This window comes from Acanthaster planci, linkage group LG21 (assembly GCF_054643075.1).
Source record: "Acanthaster planci isolate LZ-2023a linkage group LG21, COTS_SCS, whole genome shotgun sequence".
Taxonomy (NCBI): Eukaryota; Metazoa; Echinodermata; class Asteroidea; order Valvatida; family Acanthasteridae; genus Acanthaster; species Acanthaster planci.
Window position 1 is genome coordinate 5,928,278 of NC_141797.1, and position 24,991 is coordinate 5,953,268.

Here is a 24,991-nt window from a genome sequence, read left to right on the forward strand (position 1 = left end):
TTTAAATTTTCGGAAGTGATAGGTCAAATTTGGCAGGATATTTCTCTTTAAGGTCAGGTAATTTTTCAGTCTCCATAATTTGATCTGCTGGCAAATATTTTACAAAAGGCCTTTTACGAGTGGATTTTTTTAATTATTCCAAATTCGAAAAAATAAATTACAAATGTCAACATTTTTAATGTTTCAAATCCAAAGGCTCCTGAACTGCGCCTTCAGGGGCCAACTTTTAGGCTCTATATGACACTGATTTATGTGTTACGTGCACAGTTCATTTCTTGGGCAATTACTTTCCGGCAAAATCGTTGATACAAACATTCTTGAGTCTCTTGGGACACTTAGTCATTGTCACAGTCCCCACTGTCCCCATCGTATCTTACACAAGAATTCATACTTGATGCATTGGCGTCAGGTACGGGAAGGTGATTTGGCGTGCTCTGGCTGTATTCCTTTATAGAGAGATGACCCACACACGCCTTCCCTGGGTATGGATCTTGTTTCACAGGCTGGATTTGCTCCAGTAGCCTCCCCACTCCAGCCGCTGGTCATTTGCGTGAAAGAGGGCGAGATACCAACTCCCACGCTCCTGCCTGCTTCCGAGTTGTTCCTGAGTCCCACTGCCGGGGTCCCGGTTCCTGCATTGTTTATCCCCCCTCTGTCTCCATCTGTTCGCCGCCTCTTCTGCTTCCAAATCCAGAACATATAAGAAAGACAACAATGCAGGATTAAATCCCTGAAATGATGGCCAAAATAGTCCAAACAGCGGACGATGGACTCCCGCGGTCGCAGACATTGGCGATGTGGAGAAGCACGCGTTTTCACTTGAGAGAGTTTGTTTTAGGGATCCTGAATATACAGATCAGGACCTGATCCCGCAACGCCTGGCTGACTTGGAGCCATGGGCATAGCCAGGGGGGACCGGGGGGTTCATATAAAATAAAATCGCTCTTTTGCTTTGAGATGTCTTAAAGTTTCTTAGTTGCTATCTATCGTCTTCCTACCACCGGAATGATAAATTGGATTATCAACCATATCAAAATTATCATCCACTGAAATCCTTTCAAGTCTTGAGCTGTTACTTGTTACCTCCCATCACGTCGCCGCTATCTTGTCCTGTTCGCACGGGGTTGCCGGTAGGCCTACTGCTATTGACACGCTCGTCTACGATGTCTCCTTCCTCTATCTCCTGGAAAACAGGGTCGCGAATTATGTCCACATCAACTTTGCACGCGGTATTTCTTAATGGTCTCCAATCCGCCGATTTCGTGATTGTGCCACTCCCACCACTGTGCTTGATTTCCATGACTTCGAGAGCAGTGTTGGTTGTTTCTCCGGTCGGTATTGTTAGATTTTGGGGGTTCTTGCACGCTTCTTTTCCGCTTTATGATGCAAATAACCAGAACAATGACGGCGCAGCGGTGAAGCAGGTAAGAACTATCAATACAGTCGAAATGATATCAAGATTTGGAATGTGTCACATGTGGGATATTCGTTGTGAAATTTGTTGTGAGGTGACTTACAGTTGCAGGAACGAAGGGAACAATGAAGCATTCCCTTTCCCGGCCTGGAAATGCAGAACTGGTCACTCTTCAAACTAAGGTCTGATTCCATAGCTCCCTACCAAATCTAACAACACTCCTCACGCGTTTGTTCTGCAATAGTTCGTAACCTGAGATGTTACCTGTGATGCTTTTATCACCCATGGGAACAACTGTCCAGGTGATGGTAACCTTAGGATTGCCGATAGCTGTATCACATCACACAGCGATGGTTTCTCTTGAAACGATGTCGCTTGTCGTTGTGCAAGAGGGTTCTCTTTAGGAAAGTACCGTACCGATACCATGATGTAACCAAACGACTGACTACCACCCCACACTGCATGACAAATATACTTACCATCGTTAGATGCATGGAATAAATACTGTACTTCTGGTCAAACTGGCGGGGTGAAACCGAGAATCGAGAATCGCTGGAGTGCATGATGCATTCTTCCGTCAGCCAGACTTTTTCGGATCCGATTAATCGACCCCACCATACCTGTTGCAAGAATTTGTCAGAAACAGAACAGTTCACGGATAATACTTCGCCCTCCCTGACGTTTATGAACTCATCGACTGGTTGGTGTGATTCTCTTGTCAGTAGCAAAGGGCTCCCTTCCTTTAAAATACAGGTTAAGAAAGCTAAGCTGAGGAGAACAAAATCCATCGAAGATGCTTGCCAAGAGATCGTCTGCTGCTGCGTTAGAAGCACAGTGTTCCAGATGAAAATCTATGTAATCTCGCTTTTTCCTTCTTTGTGATTCAGCTCAAGAGCTCGAATATTCTCTAAAGCGTCCTACTCGGTTATTCCCTTTAATATTGAAAACTCGCACATGTTTCTTTTTTCATTCTGTCCAACGATTTATTTTGATAACGAAAAGGGAATACTTGATTGAATAAGGCAATTTCGATAAATATTTTCTGGTCCGTTGTTTCCTCGTTCATGCATTCATTAAAGAACCATTAAACCAGTTTTAGAATATTGCGCATTCGAATTCTGAGCATTTCCAAATCTCCGGAGCTAGATTTAGCCCTTCCAGTTTGGTTTTGAGCAAGCTGCTTAGTCTAAAGTGAAACATATTGTCACTGAAATTCCTAAAGAAAACATCATACGTGCTCGGAAAAAAATTTCAGAGAAACAAATAGAGGGGTCTACATCTAAAGGTTGGAAAACCGCTTAAAATATAAATCACATACGGGTTTTATTTTGAGTGCAGTGTACGGTTAAGGACACAATGTAGACGTTGAATAGCTTCACCGACGGCACCAACTGCAACAACTACGTACATGTACAGTGACACCCAAGAACAAATTTCCCCCATCCCAGCAAAAATTACCGATCCGCCCCTAAGCAAGCCCTTTCCTGTGACTGGTTACCAGTCGGACAATAATCTTCAAAACATCAATGATCATGCACGACTTACGCGCTAGAATCTCTCAAACTCAACCCACCTGGCCGAAGTGGTCTCTGCTCCAGCAACAATCTCCAGTTCCACGCATATTCAAAAAGGCAGGGACAAGGCCTTGTCGATCTCTGATCCCCTGTACTGGAACTTTCTTCGTCAAAGCATCCATAGCACTTATCCACTCAACACTTTTAAAGCTTAGCCAAAATCCATTAGTTTATTCCACGGTCATAATGACAACTAACGCGTTTCACCACGGGCTTTCTTCACTGTATCAATTGTATCCATAGTCAAACGTGCTAAATAAATCTGTTATCATTATTTCGTATTATTAATTGAAGAACTGGCCACTGAAAAAGCAGGACTGGAGCTAGATTTCACCGGTTACTGTGCAAACCAAGCCAGGGGTTAGATTTCACTGGTCACTGTACAAACCAAGGCATGAGCTAGATTTCCCTGGTCACTATACATACCAATGGTGGAACTAAACAAAATCTGTTCACATTCAACACAAACCCATACATCGTTCAAAAGTATTTCATATGGATTTGTAAAATAACTCTTAATGGGGGGATCTTGTTTCTTCCTTGCAGAATGTCGTCATGGTTTGATTCAGTTCAATAACTTAAAAATAAAAAGTACTTACTTGTTCATTTCAACAGACTTCCGTTGTGGCTAGGCGCTGTTTTATATATATAACCTACTTAAACATATGTAACTGCTTTCGGTTTTATTTTGTTTGCTAAAATGTTTTGCAGTTAGAAGCGAGTTTGTTTGACTAAGTGTGTTTGGCTGACTGTTTTCCGTTTCTTTCGGACATCAAGGCCAGTATTATACACGGTTGTTTTATCGAACTTATCTGTACCTCAGCTCTGATTTACAATTTTGCTTCTTTCCGGGATCATTTATACTGTAACACATTGTTATTTATTTAAACCTAAGTGCAATTGCATATGTTTCCTCTGCCCTGTGTGTAAAAGGAATATGGTGTATTGTTCATTCCTGGCTCCATGACTGTTTTTTAAAGCTCTGTGATCATATCTTACCTCCCATGGATTTGACTGTGCAGTTCAGTTTGAATGTGATCGCTGGAGTCCTTGTTGGTAGAAGCCATTTGAGAACAAGTGCAACCTTTTATTTATTTATTTTTTCTTTCTTTCTTGGGGTACCAGTATCAATCCGTTTGTAAGTGCGCTTTTGTTTGTAATGGAAATAATGAAATAGAAAGAAGTGTAGATCCAATATCTTGGCCAGGCCTTAATCTGTAAAGATATACTATAGATTAAAATGGTCCATCGCGCCTCTAAGCAGGATAAAACAAGACTAAAATTGGTTTATGTTGGTTACTGGTGTTCAACAGTTAAATGAAATGAAATTCCACAGGCTTTTACATACTGGTGATGTGGATAATTAGTATCGAACACGGCAGGAACAGAAATGCAATAGGCTTAAGTAACAATGTCAAGCAGCGAGTCGACGGTTGCTCGTAATTTCGCCATGTTCTCTGCACCACACACATCGTCTAGTCCCTGGAAAATGGGGGGGGGGTTGTCTAAATAAGTCTGGAATTAGTGTCAAGGGAGTATCAAATGCATTGCGACAATATAGGTTTCCGAATCATCAAAGATTGATCATATAGTTTCAGTAATGAAACTATGTTATTTAGAGAGAGGTTCATAAAAAGTTCGGGAGCGATTTTTTTATACGGTTTAATCCTCAACACAAGCCGCCTGAGGCAAATGAAGGTTTGAATACTTTGTAAGAGCTTTTAGTCTATCTACTTTTAACTTCGAGGACGGCCTTTCCTCAATACATGTGACTTTGTATAATGCTGGGGGTATCGTAAGTAAAGTGGTCGTAAATAAAATATCGATATTTTAATTAAAGGGGTTTACTCACACATTTTTTATACTGAGCTAGTATGAATGTGCCAATTTCCTTGCAAGTGAAATTTACATTAACGGTTAAGAGTTCAATGGTACAAGGACGTGTACGTGTACATGGCTGCGTGTGTGAATGTGTGTTGTAACTCAGTGAAATGCCTCTCCTGTATTTACATTTCTTGTTAATTAAAGGCTAGATTTAGATTGAAAATCCAGTAATTTGACCGTCAAACTATAATGGTTTTTTGTTGGTTTTTTTTTTGTTTTTTACTTTTGTTGTTAGTCGAAGTGTAAGAACCCGCTCTGCAGCCTGATTTAAGTGTAAATACATGTTAACTGCTTCATTGAGGCTTTAGGAAACCATAGAATGAGCCATGCACAACTGAATCATTTTAAATGCTTCCTGCATAGGTAAAATCTGGTTGTTGTTATTATTGTGTATCTATGACTTTTGAATGTTTGCTCTCAGGTTTTGGTTTCCTGTGGACTGGATCTCCTGTCCGTTGATTGGTCACTAGCGTATTATTGGTTGCGAGTCTGTTGATTAGATTTAATCAAGCCGTTACGGGTGCACCCTCGTATTTAGGCCAGAAATAAGTCTGCCGAGCTCATTGATAAAAGTTATACACTCAAAATATTCTATATTAGAGGGTCCTGAGAGCCATGGAACTGAGGAATTGAAGAAATATGAGACTATACCTCTGGGCCTGACTCGGGGCTTCCAATTCTGAGCAATTTGGATGCAATCGGGTTTGAAAGTGGCACCATTTGAGCCATTTTGCCGAAGGGAAGGTTTTCAAAATGGCTACTTTTCTGGGCAGGGACATTTTCTGCATTTTAAGGTTGGTCTACTTCTGGTGAAAATTTCTCAAAAATTCATTGGTCAACCACCCGAAAAATTGAAAGGAAAATGAAAGAGGACATGTGGAACATCCTTTTTCAGTGCAGCCTGAACACCTTTGCAGTCCGGGTACTCCGTCCTCCAAGGTTAAGGTCTACATGGTCTCTAATGACGCTCTAGTTAGCTGGGGAGGGCATACTGACTGGACATGATTATGGGTCACCAGGAACAGCATCCTCTGTCATAACCTAGGCCTAAGCTAGTCTGAGTATCACCTGTTCTACTCCGTGCTAACTCTGTACGAACGTCTGTGTTGTCGTGTCTGTGTTGACGGGACTCATGGTGCATGTGACCTTACCATGGTGTATTATTGAGGTCATCGAAATTTATTATGCATACAATTTAGCTTGTGCTGATTGGTTCCCTTGGAAAGCTGAGGAAAAAATAAAGTACAAGTTAAAACGCTGCTGCAGGATTCCCAAGACGTTAATTCGAGCTGGCGCACGGTCTAATTATGAGTCGTTAGGGGGCGCACAATGCACGGTGTCTGCTCTCAAGCACTAACGTCTTGAAACCAAGACTATATACTCTTAGGCTATTGTACCTACTGTACCCCCCTCGGAAATCTGAAAGGAATTCCAAAGATTTCACCAACAAAAAAGAAGAAACAATACAGGGATCCCCCTTTTCCGCATATCGCGCATCATATGACAGTTTTCACCCGTATTACGGTTACTGGACTGGAAATGGTGACCCAGGAACCCTTTCGCGGAACTCTTGTCCCTAGCCACTAGTCGGACAGAAATTTAGACCAAAACCAGGATCCTGGTAGAGTTGCATACGAGTATTGTTTTTCCTGTTATTGACCCCTCAGCTGTCCACTGTTTGTTATTACTGGAGTTTTGAGGAATTAGGAGTTTTCCAAATGGCATGGTTGCTTAACTCCAACTTTGTGGACTGAAAGGGAAGCAATACTTGTCTTTTTGCAGTGTTTATATGCGGGCTATATTATTTTTTGGTCGTGGTTAATTTTTGGGGTTGCCGGTATTTTTCATGCCACTGGGATTTGTAATCCAGCTTATTACACCTCACATACGAGTCGATTTGTACGACGGACACGAGTTTGTTCACCAGTCCAGTAACAGGTGATGCACGGCATTAAACAAATCAGTCTCCACTGTCACATTGCATGCATTGGGGACAAATAACTCGGTTCCCTTAAATGGTTTGAACAGGTGTATAGGGTGATTCTGTATGTTTATAAGTCTTCCTTAATAGACGACATTAGACCGAGCAATCAAACAAAGTGCATAAACCAAATTTCGGGTGACCACTCTTGATTTTTCATCCATGCCACGGCCTTCACTCTAGATACAATTTTACTCTTCTATATCAACGACATATGTAATACCTCAGATTGTATGACATTCCGTTTATTTGCTGATGGTACGAGTTGGTTGTATTCTCACACTAATGTAAACGAAGCTACTCAAAACCTAAACCTGGAGATTACAAAAATCAGTTCATGGCTCTTAGGTAACAAATTATGTATCAATCCCCTTAAATCACATTATATTATTTTTTGTGTACAAGTCAATACAAGTACCCGCTAACTGCTCCATCTTTATTAAATAATACGATATTAAGGCAGGTTAAAGATACTAATTTGTTTGGTATAATCATTGATGGAAACCTTACATGGAAATGTCATATTGATCAACAAGAGAAAAAATATCCAAGAGTATTGGTATCATGAACCGTCTAAGATATGCCTTTGTTGTTCAACCATGCCTTTCATGCAGTCCCCTTTATCCTTTGCCCCTTTATCCAGCCTGCAGCTTTCTTGACCTTTCCTTTTATCCTCTTGCATTCATCCATGCTTGGTTGATTGTCCATTTGCTTGTTTGTCCTGTCCACTTAATTGTCATTTTGCCTTTGAGAAAGATTCTGCTAGGATCGAAACGTTAGGCCCTCCATATTTTGAGATATTATCTTCCGAGTAAGATTTAATTAACATTGTATAATTTTTTTCATATAACCATATTTAAATTATGCCATTTTAACTTGGGGCTGCATGACATCCAAATATAACAAATTGCTCACTTTACAGAAACGAGCGGTCCGCATCATTTTGAATGCTGCCTATCGTGATCATTCTGCTCCTTTGTTTGCTGAATTAAACCTATTGTAACCAATGTAACCATTTGTACGAACTTAATCTGAGAAAATTCATGTACAAACTTATGCACAATCTACTCCTTTTCAAGTTTAATTCTAGTTTTACTTTAGCATCTAGCATTCATAATTATAATACTCGAAGCAGTGTGAGGGGAAATTGGTATGTCTAATTTAATAGAACGTCATTGGCTAAGAACGATGTTATTCATTAAGATATCTTGTACTGAAATGGTGTAGTTGATTCTCTCAAATTATTAACTTCTTTATCTGTGTTTGTTAGAAAACTAAAAACCCAGTTGCACGGCTTATATTCCTAAATCATATTTATTTATGTGTTCTATTAATGCGACGTCGTTTCACACTTGTTTGTTCTATCTTGTTCGTCATTTTGTCTGTCCTATGTTAGATTGTATGGTTGTTTTGTCTAACTTCAACCTAAATGTTGTCATCTAATTTGTCAAATGTATAATCCTATTTTATGTCATGTTACTCAATTTAATGACTAGGTATATTCAGTACTTAAGTAATGTAACGTGTTTGGTTACATTGTAAAGAATGACAGCATTGAATTAAATGTTCCATCGTCATCATTTACAAACGAACTGTTGAACAGAAATGCTTTTCGTCAGAACTAGTCTGTGTCCCATATCTTGCCCGGTATATGCTTGTTGATATATAATACCCACTTTAAGTTACGTGACCTTGCGGGCGCAATTGGTCTATTGGAGCTTGCTATATACACGATGGTACAAGGCGTCTACCACATCCTAATGATAGAAGGCCTATTGCAGCTACTCTACACAACCTAGCACGATGTCGTTATAAAGCATCGGCGGAATTTCACATATGCTAACTGAACTAAACTTGTTATGCTAGTCCTATGATCAAAAATTTGAGTCGAGTGAGTACACACTATAAAATCCCACAGCGGGGTGCATTCCTGTTTTTAGTCTAGACAAAACCATATAATACACAAAAACATTTTACAAACATTTACAACACTCTTTTCGACTTGATGTATACCAGGATTGCGAAACATTTTTGTCCGCGTTGTTATCCGATGGTTGGTACTTCTTGGCGTCAGAGAAACACCCTTTATATTTGTAAAACACATGGATATTAAGCTACAAACAGTCATTGAAGAGTTCAGACGATATTTTCCTTAAAATGGTCAACAATATTGTGTATGTCAACACCTTGTTTCGTTTGATTCTACCTGCTATGAATTACAAAACGATCAAATAATCAACTAAAACCACAACAATATTCAACTGGAGTTAATCTGTTATGTCATCTTGCGTATTTTGGGAGGGAAGATTTTTCTTAATAGAAAAGTCATGACTTGGCGATAGCAACAGGCAAACAATTCAATAAGAGAGTTTTCGGGTTGTTTTACAGAGAAAACTCACAAGCGAACATTTACTGAGTAACAACACGCCCACGTTTCCTCTGAAGCGTGATCAATTCCGTAGTAGTTGAAATATTCTAGAGAAAAATAGACATTTGATCATGCCATCCTGACTACAATGACGGAAGGTGACAGATGACTTGGAGTGAAAAAAATAGTAAAAACACTAAAACTACATTATAAACAACTGCAGTTAAAAAAAACAGATTTATAAAGACTGAAAACAATTTAGTATATGTACCAGAGTTGATTTAGGCATTGCGCAATTATGCATTTTACCGATTGCAAGCTTAATACAGAAACTCCCAAATGAAGGCTGAAGTGAACTGGCATGAAGTTCGCGTTCAGAAAAGGAACCATATTTGGCAAAATTTAAGTGTTTTACGCTGTATTCTAGTTTTAGACGTTGGTGACCTTCACCTCATTCCATTAAAATTTCCACCTCACAAACAAGACAAGATCACGCAGGACACCTGTGTGTGATACTGGGTTGACTTGACTCCGAAGTATTATTACAAACATCAGACGAACTAAAAATTACTTTATTAGAGACAGGCTTTGTGGTATTCAACCATTCTCGTTGCAAATAAGCAACAGGAGTAAAGATTACAAGGAACATCATCGAGATCTGAACTAGAAACAATACTAAACAGATGGGAAAGAACTACTGAAGTCAATTGTACAAGGGTTAGTTAACACTGTGCTACTAATCGGTCCAGGCTGCTCATTTCATCGGTAGTCGAACCCTTCTACAGTAATGTCTAGGCTACCCACGACCAAATTCCTACCTAATTTTTTTTTAAGCTTTGGACCATTATTTTAGTATTTGCTAGATTTCTCGACGTACGGTCCGTATACTGGATTATCCACCATCCCTTTGCCAGATTCATCACTCGGCAAACTATTTACCTTGTCTTCAGGATTGCCACTGTCGCTAATTGCGGCCCAGTCGACAAGACGACCTGTTTCTAAGACACCAGTGTCGATATTGTCAGGCTCTTGATACTGATGATTGTTTTTATGAGTGACAGAGTCACAGTCGCTGTCCCCTGGGTTGAGTGTCTTGTACACGACGCAACTACCATGACTTGCACAGCTCGCTTCTTGGGCTTCCGCTTTCCCGCCTTATCGACCAGTGGGGGCAGGCAGTGTTTTTTGATACAACGTGTCATATTCTTGTTTCTCCCGGGTCACAGAGTCAGTGTCGCTGTCCTCAAGGGGGACTGTCTCGTATGTCACACAAGAATTCCCAACGGCAGCACTATGGCATTTTTCATACGAGGGCTCACACGTTTCTTCCCCAAGCAAGAAGCTTGTTCCCCGCGCCGAAACTGCTCTGCCCCCGATGCTGAGCATTTGTATGGTGGTGTGCGAGACATCTGCCCCGTTGCTTCTGTTTGTTTTGCCGTCGCTCCTGTCTCCTGCTGTCCGCGTTGCCCCGAGCTGTTTCCTTTCCACCCTTCTGTCCCTTTGCTGTCTCTTCTGTTTCAAAATGCAGAACAGACAAATGAAAAAACTGAAACATGAGAAACCCACAATGATTGCCCAAGGGGTCCAAACAATAAAGTACCCCGAAGGCACTTCGTGGGCCACAGATATTTGATGTGTAGACGTAACTGTGCTACCTCTTGAGAGAGTGGGTTCCGTGAGTTCGGCATTTGCGGCGTCAAGACTCTGTGTGGGTGAGACAGTCCCTACACTTGGAATGACAGAGCAGGTCTGGTTCCTGCCCGGAAAGGCAGGACTCGTGATCGTACAAATCAGGACCTGATTCTGCATCTTCTGACTGACAGATAGTGAGCTCTCGACCCACTGTCGTCCACTGGGATCAGTGCGGTTCGTGGCACTCTGGACAGAGAGTACTTGGCCCGTATCCTCAACCGTCCAGGTGATCTTCACTCCGGAGTGAGCGTGCTCGGTCTCGCACTTCACCCAAATTCCACTGGCAGAATCCCGAGTTAACTCACACTCAGGAGTGCCGTTTGAAAAGTTTATAACTGATACTTCAATAGGTCCAGATGCATCTTTGGTTACGGTTGGACTACTGGCACTTAATCGCCATCTTGCAAAACAGAAGTAAAATCCATCATCGGAAGCGTCTACTCGATTTATCCGAAGAGGATAGCTGCAGTAATTCATTTCATCTTCGGTGAAGTTGGCACTCCTCGATACAGCAACACCACAATCGTTTGTTGTCAGATTTAGGTTGTACTGTAAGTTTCCTGTTAAATAAATGCGTCTGTTTTCAACCTCTTTCCCCCACCACACTCCGTGTAATAAAGCCGTCGAGACAGAGCAATGCAGAACTAGTGTTCCACCCTCCACAACTTGAACGTATTCTGTTGCAGGGTCATGAGCGTCCTTTGTCAGGATCACAGTGCCGTCTCCCAAGCCTGCACTCCATGCGATCATCGTTGACAAAAAACATACCAAGACAGCCTCGACGGAAGGCAAAACCATCATGTGCGGGTATTTAGGTGCCATGTCGATGGCAATTGTTACCAAACTGGTGTCAGTTCTTTCTTCACGTCGTTTTTATTGAGACAAAATGGTTGAGAGTCTTGGGGAAAATGCTATCAGGTATTTTCAACTGTCTTTATCAGTCTTCCAAAATGGTAGTTAACAGACAAGTAACGCGTTTGCCAGGTTTGTAAATGAATGTCCCTGCATACTGCCTCAGATCAAAATGGAAAGTGTAGTCAGACCCATGCATTACGCGAACCGCTAACCATTCTCCACCAAAGTGCATTTTGTGTTTATTTCCTGGTTAGGAATTCTTTACTATGGAATATGCGTATTCATTTTTCCTGTTGGTGGTCGTATGGCTCAACGGTACTATGGCTGCTCGATGTGTTTGTTGCAACTTGTAACTTGGTGCAGTCCATCAATACTAGCTATCGAAAAAGGAACTGACGAAATTATTGACAAAAGTCATACTTGCTTAATTAAAAAAAATATGTACAGGACTAGACTTCCAGTGACTTTTTCTTTCTGGTAAGCTGGCATTTTGAAGTGGAAAATGACTGCATTTGACATCCAACGGTGCCTCACTAGACGCATTTTTTAATACTGCAATTTCTCGTTCTTTGAGTGGCATATTTAATCAAATAGCAAAGGCTAGTAGTAGCAAGTCACACGTCATCCCGCCATTGTTGATCAGCTGGCTGCAACTTTGTAACCTACCCATGATCGACTGTTTATGTTCGACATCAACATTAGGCAGTCGTAACGGATCTATCACGGGTACGAGCTGCCCACGGATTAGTCTGGTTCCTTGGACAAATTGCCTTTCCGACTTATTGACTTGTGGACGGGAATCAGTCTACTCGCGGATATTCAGGCGGTCGAAATAGAGGGCGCTGTTTTGAAAATTTTGAGAAAAAAATGGAAAAAAAAACTTTGACGCGCAGGTTCAATATCGACGCGCGCGCTGACTAAAGACCGACTTTTTTGTTTTTGTCTTGTTTTTGTTTATTTTTGGGGGGTTGGCCTTTGAGGTTCTTGCTAGCGTTCATTTTACGTTTTAGGATGCAAATAACCAACACAGAGATCGCAATGAAGCAAGTAGAATTCATCAGTGTAGTTGAAATCATGCCAAGGTTGCAATGCCTGATATTTTTAGTCTGTTGTGACGCTTCTTGTAAGGTCACGTGGCAACCGTGGCAGGAAGGAAGAGATTGATATAAAGCATCTGGCGTAGATCCAGGGGGGTAGGTGTTAACCCACCCCCATACAATTTTAAGGACCTGCATCAAAAGGTTGGAAAACCGCTTATTTTGCGCGCAATGCACGGTTAAGGACACACCAGAGTTTGGACGGCTTTACCAGCAGTGACAACTACATGTAGTAACCCCCAACGCACAATTACCCCCTCCCACTCTCAGCTAAACAATCCTAGATCTGCCTCTGAGCAAGTCCTTTAGTGTCTTGGAAATGAAGACCTGGTCGATGGTCACTATACAAACCAGGGCTGGAGCTGGAGTTTACTCTTTCAAATTGGTTTGTAGCGAGACATATAGTAAAATAAATTGTCGTTGAAATTTTCAAACGAAAATATCATTTGCGTTCGAGAAAAGTATATTTGGCTTTAAACGGATAAATGAATAAAATTTGGTTGATTATAATTCATCATAAAGCTTTAAAGAGTAAGTTTATGTCAATCATATCCAAGGAATTCTATTCATCAACAAATCTGTTCACATTCAACATAATACGTAATTCACAAATCTTTCACATGGATTAATTTATGTGAATCATCGCAGGATTTAAAGCGATATTTTAACAGTAGGTTTATTTCTAAAAACAGCCAGGGATGCCACACATCAATAGAAATAAATCTGTTCGCATACAAAACAATAAATTCACATATCACGCACAAATATTTCAAGAGATTGGTGAATTGACTCAAGTTTTCTCCTCGCGTCGATCCATCATAGCACGATTCAGCTGGAAACAGGTACTTGTAGTTCATTTGAACAGACTACAATTGGGGATGGGATAGGATTACGATTGTGTTTTATTGACAGAAAAACTTTACTTAATGGGGAACTGTTTTCAGTGTTATTTTTGTTTCCAAGGGTGCTTTAGCAAGAAGCCTGTTGGTTTGTTAGGCTTTATAGTTGCCCTCTTTTGTTTTGTTTTGTTTTATTTTGCTTTTTTTGGACATTAAGGACATTATTTTGCACAGTTATGTGTGGAAGTCATGTCTCAACCTCAGCTTTGATTTAAAATTTTGCTTCTTTGGGGGATCACTGATATGTAAGACATATTTATTTATTTATCTAAACTTAAGTGTATTTACATATGTTTCCCCTGCATGCCCCGTGTGTGAAAGGAAACTGGCGTATTGTTCATTCCTTCTTTGAAATTAGGGACAATTGAGGAAATGGCCTTGGATATTGTATAAAGTACGGCTTCTAGCACGTCCCATTCACTGACTGATACATTCCTAATCATACTTACATTGTGCGTTGGCATTAATAATTGAAATTTCAACCGTTGACTGCTGTTACAAGGGGTTTTGCAGAGAGAGTCATTTGAATGAGTACCCCTGTGCATGCCACGTATCCAAACCAAATCATTGACGTTTTGTTGTACTACCCAAATATTATTCTACCATATCCGCCCACCCCATCTGACCTTCAGTGGCGTAACAGGGGTCCATTAAACGATTTGAAGGGGTCACTTTGGCTTCATTGTCTAGAGGGGGCCCTCGTAACAAGGGGTTCGGTCACATAGGAACAATGATCAAGGCTGACAGCAGATTTGTTTCCTTCTCTAATTTCTGAGCAGGAGGGAGGCCGGCAAAAGCCTGACAAAGGGGGAGGGGTGCCCCATGTCCGCCATAGCTACTTCGCTATTCACTTATTACGCCACATCGTGTTCAGCTTTGGGTTAGTAACAACACCACAACATCTACAACATCCAGTGTTACCAGGAGAACGTTTAAAAAGCGTTGAAACAATAAGACTAGTTTTAACGCTGGAATCGGGGCAGATTGCGTGAGTTTATCCATCGTAAGATTCATATATGACATTATCCACCATTCCTTCAGACTCGTAAATAGACACCTCAGATTTAATCTTGTCACTGTCATCTAACGCTCCGTCCTCGGTGTCACAACATCTGGTGTTTGACACACTGGTACCACTGATGTTGGCGTGTTCGTAGAGATTGCCACTTTCTTGGATCACAGAGTCAGTGTCGCTGTTGTCCCTTTGAACGGTCTCGTATGTAACGCAGAACCCCTTGGATACATCATTTCGTTCTGACGCTTCTGTGTACGAGGCAGATGGGCCAGCAGGATGGAGCTCCATTTCATACGGCAAGTTGCAGGACTCTCCCCCGGGCGGGGAGATTTCGTTACACGCTGAATCTCCTCTCCTGGGGATCTCAATGAGGGTGTTGAGCGTTTGCGGGGCCGAGTTCCGGATGACGACCCCAGCGTTCCGTCCAGGTTCCCGATTGCTCTGTTTCTGTCTTCGCTTTAACCGTTTCCTCTGTTTCAAAATGCCCACTAACAAAATGAGAAAAAGGACAAAAGATGGCACTGCCACGGCTACTGACACAGTTCCAATATCGGCCGAAGAAATGACAGTATTAGGAGGTTCAAGATCCCTTGGAATCATCGTTACTCCTGTAACTTTGGCATCCTTGCAAGGGAATGTCTGGCAATCTATACTCTGTCCCGTGAGTTCGGTGGGGGGAATCGTGGTTTCAGCTGTTCTGCTCTTCGTTGTCACTGTATGAGACCTGTCTGTTTCTACAGTTGTCTCATCAAATATTTCCGTTGTGATTGGACCTTCCGTAGAGGACAACTCCGGCATGGGACCGATGGAGCACGTGCGGTTCTGGCTTGGAAAGGCAGAACTGGTCACCGTGCAAACCAAAATTTGATGATGCACCCGCTGTCGAAAGTTTAAGACACCTTGGCGGCGGTCTTGGTCATCGATCCGGTAATCCCAAATACTACCTGTCACTTCTTCACCCGTTTCTTGGATCATCCAAGTAATATTCACTCCTGGGTTCCCAAGCGCTGTGTCACAGCGCACTGTGGTGTCGCGTACCGTTGATGTGTCCACTTCACTTGCGGAGCATACTGGATCATCTTCCGGAAAAGAATTCACAGATACTAAGACGTTTCCATATGAAGTCCCACTGGACCACCGTACATAGCATATGTATCTCCCTTGATCTGAAGCGGCTACGCGAGTAATGTGTATGGAGTAAACGTCGTAAACCTGCCAGTTGTAATAAATACTCGACGATTCAACAAACACTCGGGTATCACTCGTGTGAACATTGGTACCCTCCGTCAGCCAGTCAGTGTTGGTGGATGTAAGTAGCTTCCCCCACCAAACGCTTTGCAAATAATTCCTCGATGCAGCACAGTGCATCGCAAGCGTTTCGCCTTCGTTGACAGTAACATATTCATCGGCTGGATAATATGCGTCACCCCTTGTCATCACCATAGCACTCACTCCAGTGCAGTAACTCCAGGTACCCGCAGTGAGGAGAAGAGCGCAACACAGCACAACTCTCCTGATACTCCCCCATTGCTGTCGATCTAGCGTGTCTAGTGAACGGAGTTCCATCTTCCTCAGATCTTTACACCAGGGCCTATTTTGTTTTGCAGCGCGACAGCCAACAACTATCTTTAACCGGGAGCGGGATCGTGTGCCTGAGCCAAGTTACCCCCGCTCTCCTTCACGTGGTCAAAACTCTGCGCACATCAACTTTGCAGTTTGCCGGGGAGATCAAAAAGAGAGAAAGAAGCACATTTTCAGTGCTGCTTTCGAGGTGAAGACTGCCGTGGCTGACTAAGACTACTATGAAATGATTAAGAGTTATATACCTAACGCATCTGATCCGTACAGAGTGAGAAACAAGTTGGGCTTGGTGTGAAATTTCATCTCCCTGTTTTTTTTTCCAACTTCATTTCCTCTTTCCACCACCACGTTGGGTGACTGTTGTTTTGTAAGATCGTATCCTGCCTTCCATTGACGTGAGCAATTCAGTTGGAATGTGATCTCTGGACTCCCTGTTGGTAGAATCCACATAAAAACAAGCGCAACTTTTTTCCTATTCTTTCTTTCTTTAGGTACCCGTGTCAATCCATTCAAAACCAGTGCTTTGTTTTGAAAGAAAATAATAAGATTAATGGAACCTTAGTGTTAATCCAATATCTTCGTCACGTCTTAATCCAGTTGAAAGATACTAATTAATGTTCCTAATCGTGCCTTAATTTCCATTTGTAAAACCTGCAAACAGCTTTAAAAACCTTCAAACTCTCTCGCGGTATTATTTGCCCACATTGCGCTTTATTGCTCTGCACGCCTTTAAGCGGGACCAAACCAGACTTAATATTGGTTACTGGTGTTCAATAATACAAGTAAAAAAATATTCTACAGGCTTAGGAATATTGGTGATGTGGATGCTTAGCATCGAACACGGCAGGAACAGCAATGCAACAGCCGTAACACTGTCAAGCAGCGTGTCACCCATGTCATTGCTTATAATGCTGTCATTTATTCTGCATCACACACATCGTACAGATCCAGGAAAAAAATAGCCAAAGGCCTATTCAAACAATGACTCATTGAACCCGACATAAGTTGACAAGACCCAACTTAATCCAGCGGTGACCAGCCCATCCTAATCCAGCGCCAGCCACTTCACCAAACTTCAAGCTCACCCAAACCGCAAATCCTAACAAAAACCCAAAGCCTGCTACCTAACACAGCCCAAATTGACCATCTTATCCTGACGGCGGCGCTCAAACCATTCCCAACCCAAATCCAAACTCGCTGCACGCAAACCAAAAAGACGCTAAACTATAGATGGATTTCACATTAATTAGCGCCGTCTGCGCATATCCGCATCGAAACCGAAGCTCTCTGTGTTGAACCTCTTCGCGCACACCCGCGGAGTCGACACAGTACATGCAGCATCCGGTTCGTATGTGTGATGTCACTTCAGTTTAAACCACGCCCACTGCACATGCAGATACACGTCCATCGCAGATACGTTAGTTCACTGTAAATTGCCATTATTTTTTTATTTTACGTGTCGAGTCATCCTGGAAGACTCTTCCACAAAAATGTGCAGTCTGAGAAGTCTGAATTTAACATACCTTTATGTATTTTGTGTCTTGACTCCTTACTTTCAATCATCTGATCGTAGTAAGAATTGAAGCTGACACATACAGCCTCGTTTTTAAACGCGGAAGTGTGCAGATCGACGCTAAAAGCGTCGTATTGGGATCCATCTATAGGGCTCTTACAGTAACGAAGGTCAAAAGAAATACACATCACCATGCACTTTTACTTAATGACTTACTTGGGTAGGATCATGCTTACATTTTGACTGGCAAAATAATGTCGCAGGAACGATTAGTAGTTGAAAGCAATGCACCTGAGCTTTTAATCATTGTTAGCAAAGATGTAGGCACAATATCTGTTGACGTCAGGGCAAAATTACAAGGAAAATAACAACAAAATTATGTTTTTAACAAAATGAAATAAAGAAATTGAAAATAAAAGAAAAATACAAATAGATGAAAACAATAATTAAAAATGAAACATTTACAAAATTGAATTAAAACATCAGTAAATAAAATTTAAAAAAAGAAAAAATAACTAAAATAAAACTAAAATGGTAAGACAACAGTGGTTTCATGGATGAAATGATATGACTAGCATGATTAAGCAGTCTACGACAAGCCATAGGAACCTGCTGTTGTGTGGGGTTGAAAGCACACCGATTTTAAAATGTAAACAACCCTAGAACAACTCTATGTGACCCTGTCACTGGCGGCGGAAGCAGGGGAGACAGGGGGGCAGTGCCCCCCCCCCCTTTTCGACTGGGGGCATGCCCCCACACTTTTTGCAGGGCTTATAATGTGGTGGGGCTTAATGGATCGGCCTATTAATCAGTCTAACAACTGCCCCCCCCCTTTGAAAATCGTTCCGCCGCCGCTGGGTCCTGTTACATCTTGTAGATTACTGAGCTGGTCAAGCTCACTCCATTTAATTGAGTCAGAATTAGGCAACCCAACTGCCTTGAAATTATTCAGAAGATTCCACCACCTGGATGATAAACAATGGATGAAGGAGCACATTCACAGCAGTGCCAGGAGCAGCAGAGTTCTAAGTGTACAGGGCTGCAAACTTGTGTGTTTTTCTGAAACTTAACCCGCTGATGGTCTTGATGTGTGCTTTCCATCACAAGTACATGGTTAAGGTTAAAGAGATTAAGGACTGACACTGGATAATTTTTACTAGCCCCCAAGCCCGACAAGCATCATGATTAATTGTAACTTTCAAAAAATCATATTTATTTGCAATGTTGTCAACAACTATATGGGGTTTCTAAACATGTCAATTTATAGATTAAAAATGGTTGTATCCCAAGGCATACACACGATGTCTTTATATGGAGATATCATTCCATCCTCACTAATGTTTCATGCTCCCATTGAAATTGTGACAACTATGATACAGCAGTAAAGGAGTTATTAAACCTTACCCAAGTGGATATCATCACCTAGGTACAGCACCCTCAAAGAGTTAAGCGTGCGTTGTGTCTTGGTAGGGTTTGAGTGTTGTGTGTCAATGAACATGATGCTTATTATTAACGATGGCAGGTGGAATACATTCTGCACATTATAAATAAGCTTGTGGAGGGAAGTAAAGCAGGCCAGTCCAACGCCAGCTCTTTTTGGGGGGTGTCAACGTCCCACCCGTGCTCTGAAACACTTTTTTTAACTTTCAACAATGGCAAACCGGAATGCTGATGTACGAAAGATGGAAAAGCTGAGGTTACATGTAAATGGTGCCAACATCAAAAGGGAGATGCCATCCTCATCTCCCAAATATGGGGGTTAAACTTTCAGGCAAAGTTGTGAAAAAGTCCTCTCACACACACACGCACGTATACCGGGGGCACGCAACATAGTCACCATTGAACGAAGGCAACTCGCCACCCCCTTATAATTATATAGACCTAGAGGGCTTGATGTCAAATTGTTGCGGTGGTCGGGGGATGGGCGGTGTCGGCAACGGTAGACCGGGGAGGGCATCATGATTTACCCCTGACAAATTAACCCCAGCCCATTCCTCACCTAACGAATATCACCCGTGAAAGTCATTTTACGCCATCATTAATGTTCATAATACCATTACTTATCGGTTTGGTCCCACGTACTGAGAATTACCATTGTTCTCATCGACGATTAACCATATAATTAAAGTAGAAAGATAGAATCATCTACTCTCTATTTTACTTAAAGGGTTGACCGTTAGCGTTTAGGGAAACTGGGAAAGTTTTGGAGGGGCGTACAGTTCCGATTTCTCAATGCCATTTTGGGAGACACCAGCCTCCCAATCGGAGCACTGCTCCGGAAAAAAAACCTCAGTGTGACACATTTATTATATTTCTTTCGAACTGTTGACCGTTCGTGGTAAAGACACTCGATGTACCCCAGTTATGTAACATGAAATTTGGCATGGCGCCAAGTAGGTCGGCCGCACAGGTGGACCGTCAACAGGAGGGACATGCCTGTGTCGCTGTTCGACTTTAGCGTATAAAAGGCACTGGTGAATTCAACCCTCGGGGGCATTTGCAGAATAGGCGTCATGTCGGACAGACCTGGCACGGCGACACTGGGCACTCGTCAAGTGCGTCAAGTGTACTTGATAACTTATAGTCGAGCGCAGGAGGAACTCGTGCCAAATCGTGAGGCTTTTGCGGAGCTCGTCCTTGCCGCTTTCCAGACTTTAAACCACCCTTCACCGATGTGTTGGTGTTGCTCCAAAGAGCGTCACTTGGACGGGGGATTTCACTATCACATGGCGATTAAGCTTCAAGTTGCCAGGCGCTGGTTACAAGTACGCAACATACTGGAGTACAGACACGGTATAAAAGTGAACTTTTCCGGTAACCACGACAACTACTTCACGGCGTGGCACTACGTCATGAAAGAAGACCAACATGCAATCCAGTCGCTGGCCCAGCCGTTGCTTCAGCTGTCCGCCACACAGCGGTCCAGCCCGACAGCAGCGCCGAACGACCCGCAAAGAGAAGCAAGCGCTCCCGCCTCTCGGCCTACGAAGTGGGCGAACTCGCCGTGTCTAAGGGTCTCAAGACGCGTATGGAGTTCTTGGCCTTCGCCCACCAACAAAAAGTGTTGGGCAAAACCGACTTAGCGGAATTCATCATCAACCGAGGTGAAAAAGTCGTCAACCAAGTGCTCAAGGTAGGCCAAATGAACAATGATTTCCCGTTATAGGTCGACTTCTAAATTTTCTAGTAAGCCTGAAATGTGTAATGGGTTTCAAACTCCCCCCCCAAAAAAATGTAACCTAATCCCCCCCCCAAAAAACCCAAATAAGCTTAAGGGGCCCTAAACATCTGCATTCCCCCCCCGTCAAGGACAGTCTATATCTCAAGCCCTTACACCCCCCCCCCGAATAATTCCGGCTAAAGGCCGTCTATATTTCCACCCCCCCCCCCAAGGTTAAGGACTTTCTAAATCTCCAGCCCCTCGCCCATAAAATAATTCTAACATTGCTCACCATCTATCTGGTTAGAATTTTTCCTAATCAGTTGGGCATTACATGTATTTGTGTTTTCATGTATTTTCAGGATGCCTGGGAACTGGCACATTCGGAAGAGCTACTGCAGAGATCTAGACTGAACCGTCTTCAAATTCTACAAAGGGCATACGCCAATGACGAATGTGTTTGTAACGTACGGGGAGTGGCTAGCATGTGCTGAAGATATTTTTCTTAACAACGGTGTTTCTAAAAGAAACTTTGGTGATCCGGTTAAAACACTTCTAGACCAGGGTAGGGGAAAATATCGCAACACCATGATTACTGGTCCTGCAAACTGTGGGAAACCTTCTTACTCGATCCACTTAATAAAATCTATGAGACATTTACCAACCCGGCAACTACCACTTTTGCATGGGTCGGTGCAGATAAGGCTGAAGTCATATTTCTGAACGACTTTCGTTGGACTTCCAAAATCATACCATGGCACGATTTGCTTCTGTTACTGGAAGGTCAGCTTGTTCACCTCCCAGCTCCCAAGTCACACTTTGCACAAGATTTAATTCTCGAAAAAGATACCCCCATTTTTTGCACCGGGAAGCATCCATTAGTGTTTGTTCAGGGTGGAAGTGTGGATGAGAGGGAAACTGAGATGATGTCAGTGCGTTGGAATGTTTTCGCATTCTACCATCAAATTCTTGAAGATGAACAAAAAGGTGTTCCACCATGTGCACGCTGCTTCGCATCACTTATTCTAACTGAAAATGAAGTCACGCAGCATTAATAACTGTATGGACTATAGTTATTCGATCCAATTCTGCAGCTGTACAAGCATTTATTGTTGATAACCAAGACTTATGTACACTGATTTCACTACTTAAAGATAAAGATGCATGCAGAGATTACAGTGTGACACCCCCCCTAATTATATCTGTAAAGGATTTAATGTGAAAATGTAGCTTCCTTCGGCCATTTGCATTAAACTTTAGCTATAGGTAAATTTATTGGTAATTTCATAGCACTTGCTATACAAACTGTTAACGTTTGGAAATAATGTTTGAAGTCAGTCTCAGTGAAATTTAACCCAATGTACTACAAAATGGCCAATTTGAGGGCAACCTTTTGTCGAGTATTTCCCCCAGAACAGAGTGGCTATGGAGGGGAAAAAGAAAACAAAACACCCCCCCCCGAACCACCACTACCACCTCATTTTTGTGCATATCCACTTGCACGTACATTACTGTTAAATGTTGCACTCGCCAATAATGATGCCTATTCTGCAAACCCCCCCCATTGGTCTAAATGAAGTAGGGATAAAATCCACTTATAAATGGGAAAAAAAAACAACAAAAAAACAAAAACCCAAAAACAAAGCAAAGGAAATGAATAAAATGCAGACCAATTGGAACTGAGTTACCCAAAAAGTGGCCTCCGGTATTGGATGTTTACTACTGTAACTAGAGTGTATGGACCTGCATCCCCGCACCCCCCCCCTTTCAATGTTAATTGTTCGTCCCGAGGTGGTCCCAATGTGGGTGCCGCACGGAACGGCGTGCATACGGCCTTTCACAACATTGAAAGGGGGGGGGCGGGGGGAAGAGGAGGTTTAGCTCTACTTTTTCCTGACACAGTCCTTAAGAAAGGTCTCCCCCAAATGGGGAAAACAAATAAATACACTTGTTACAACAATTTAACACCGGGGGGGGTAGGTTTCAGTCTCGGTAGAAAAATCAAACATGCACAAGTTCACACAAAACTGCTGAGGCATTTATCAGAAAAAATATATATATATTTGCCCCCATGTATTTACTTGTTTGAACAATTTGCTGCCATTGTTTTTTATTAACTGTAATTTTCCTGTTGATGTATATTTTCGTATATTTATATGTTTATATTCAATGTTTATGTGGATTTAATTATGATTCTCACGCTAAGTATTGTCGTTTTGGCCTTAAACCGCAAAAGTAAACAAGCAATAACATAAGCAAAATATCTCTAAAGTTCATTACTTGTGTCTAAACAAGTTTCAAAAGGCCACATGCGTTATATTTTGTTTTTGTATTTCAATGAAATTGGGTCGAACATAAGTGGGTTCCCTTTTTGTGACATGGTGATTGATCTTCTGGACCATGTGTATGTGTACGCATAGATCATAATTGAGATGATAGATTTCTTACACGAATCATTACTTGATTTAACCACTACAAATTGAGCAGAAACTAGAAGAAAATGGTTGGACTGTGGCAAGGATTAATGAATGATTGATTTTTTTCAAATCAGTTATTCAGATATAAAGTCTACAAAAATCAATTTGGCTCAATTTCCAAAGCGTACAATGTGTTACAAATGTCAGACATCCAGACTTTCCAGTCATGCATCAACTAACTGATTTTGAACAGCACAAAGCGTAATTCAAGGCCCTGCTACCTACCTGTGGTGGGCTCGGTCGGAGAGACAGTTTACAAGGCCCCTTGAGGCAACAAAACACCGGAAGGGCCTGACAAAAAACACAATCGAGGTACCTGGTATTGTACTTGTTGAATCAATCAGAAATATCCCTAGGGTCTATCTACAGCGTATACATACGCTGGCAACGTAACTGAACAGTCGTTTTTATTCCAAACATCATAGCCGTACATCAAGCTTGGCTATCTTGACCACAAGCGCGTGCAACCTCGCAAGGTTCTGTCGAAAATGAAATTGGTGTATTTTGTGGCTAATGCTGATTTGCATATCTGTAAGCAAAAGAGTTGTTTGTTATCCAAGGCAGAAAGATGAGTGTTACAGCTGTTTCTATTTCAGAAGTATTTTTCTCCTGGTTATTTTGGACCACGTTACTCAAATCTGGGGCAGATCCCCTCACAAAAACTCACCTGCCCTATGCGTGATTTTTTTTTTTTGGCATGCATGTAAAGACACTCATCAGTAGAAATGTTTGGACTCACTTTTACATAAAAACAGAAATACACAAAGGCCTTTTCATACCACAGAGGACGCAATGTTGGTTTCTTTTCAGATTCCGAATAAGGGTCTTATTCATTTTGTTCGGCTGTTTACTTATTGTAGGCCTATGTTATTCATAGCTGTTCCTCTTACTTTTGGGAAACCAATCAAAGGCTTCGTTTGAGCCTCACACTGAAAATGTTCCGTTTAGAATTATGTGTTTGTGTGGTTTTAAAGTGCCAGTATAAGATTCGCTGATGGGTCTTTTCTTATAACGACTAACCATTTTCAGCTCCGCGATGAGCATTCATGCTAACAATTCCGAATCAGGGAGAGAGAGGGGTGAAATTTGCTATGCTAAAGCGAACGGAGACCTCACTCGTTGTGACTGTGCTGCGCACTACACGCAGTTCGAGACACGGCAATTTCTTCCCTGTTTCCCCCAATCAAAAATATTTTGTGAGTGCTTCACTCTGAGCAGTTTGAGGTTTCAGTAACGAAATGCGCCGTGCGTGACCTTGAAGCACGTTGGGGTCATTTGCATGAATTCAGCGGTCATCACCGACATGATGTGAAATTCAATCCATTATTACTATAGTTTTAGGCCGCCTTATATCACCCTCTAACGGTGAAATTTCAGAATGAACTACAGGAAAGTCTTGGAACCAAGGCTAACGTATGCATATAATTTAACACAACAGATCACTGATCTTAACAAACAGATCCCCCAGTGCATGGATACAT

General features: G+C 42.0%; 1 protein-coding gene and 1 long non-coding RNA gene across 2 annotated transcripts; one reads left to right on the forward strand and one right to left on the reverse strand.

The window, feature by feature from the left end:
* Positions 1–10,398: 10,398 nt before the first annotated feature.
* Positions 10,399–12,602, reverse strand: LOC110989769 (uncharacterized). The gene is made up of 2 exons (XM_022254388.2): positions 10,877–12,602; positions 10,399–10,733 (listed from the first exon to the last, which is right to left on the reverse strand). Exons 1-2 carry the CDS (start codon positions 11,733–11,735, stop codon positions 10,537–10,539), a joined length of 1,056 nt encoding a protein of 351 aa, XP_022110080.2. The 5' UTR covers positions 11,736–12,602; the 3' UTR covers positions 10,399–10,536.
* Positions 12,603–19,731: 7,129 nt separating this feature from the next.
* LOC110989778 (uncharacterized) lies at positions 19,732–22,407 on the forward strand. Its single transcript, XR_015423658.1, has 2 exons — positions 19,732–21,006; positions 21,396–22,407. It is a non-coding gene; the product is annotated as an uncharacterized LOC110989778 (long non-coding RNA).
* Positions 22,408–24,991: the final 2,584 nt, after the last annotated feature.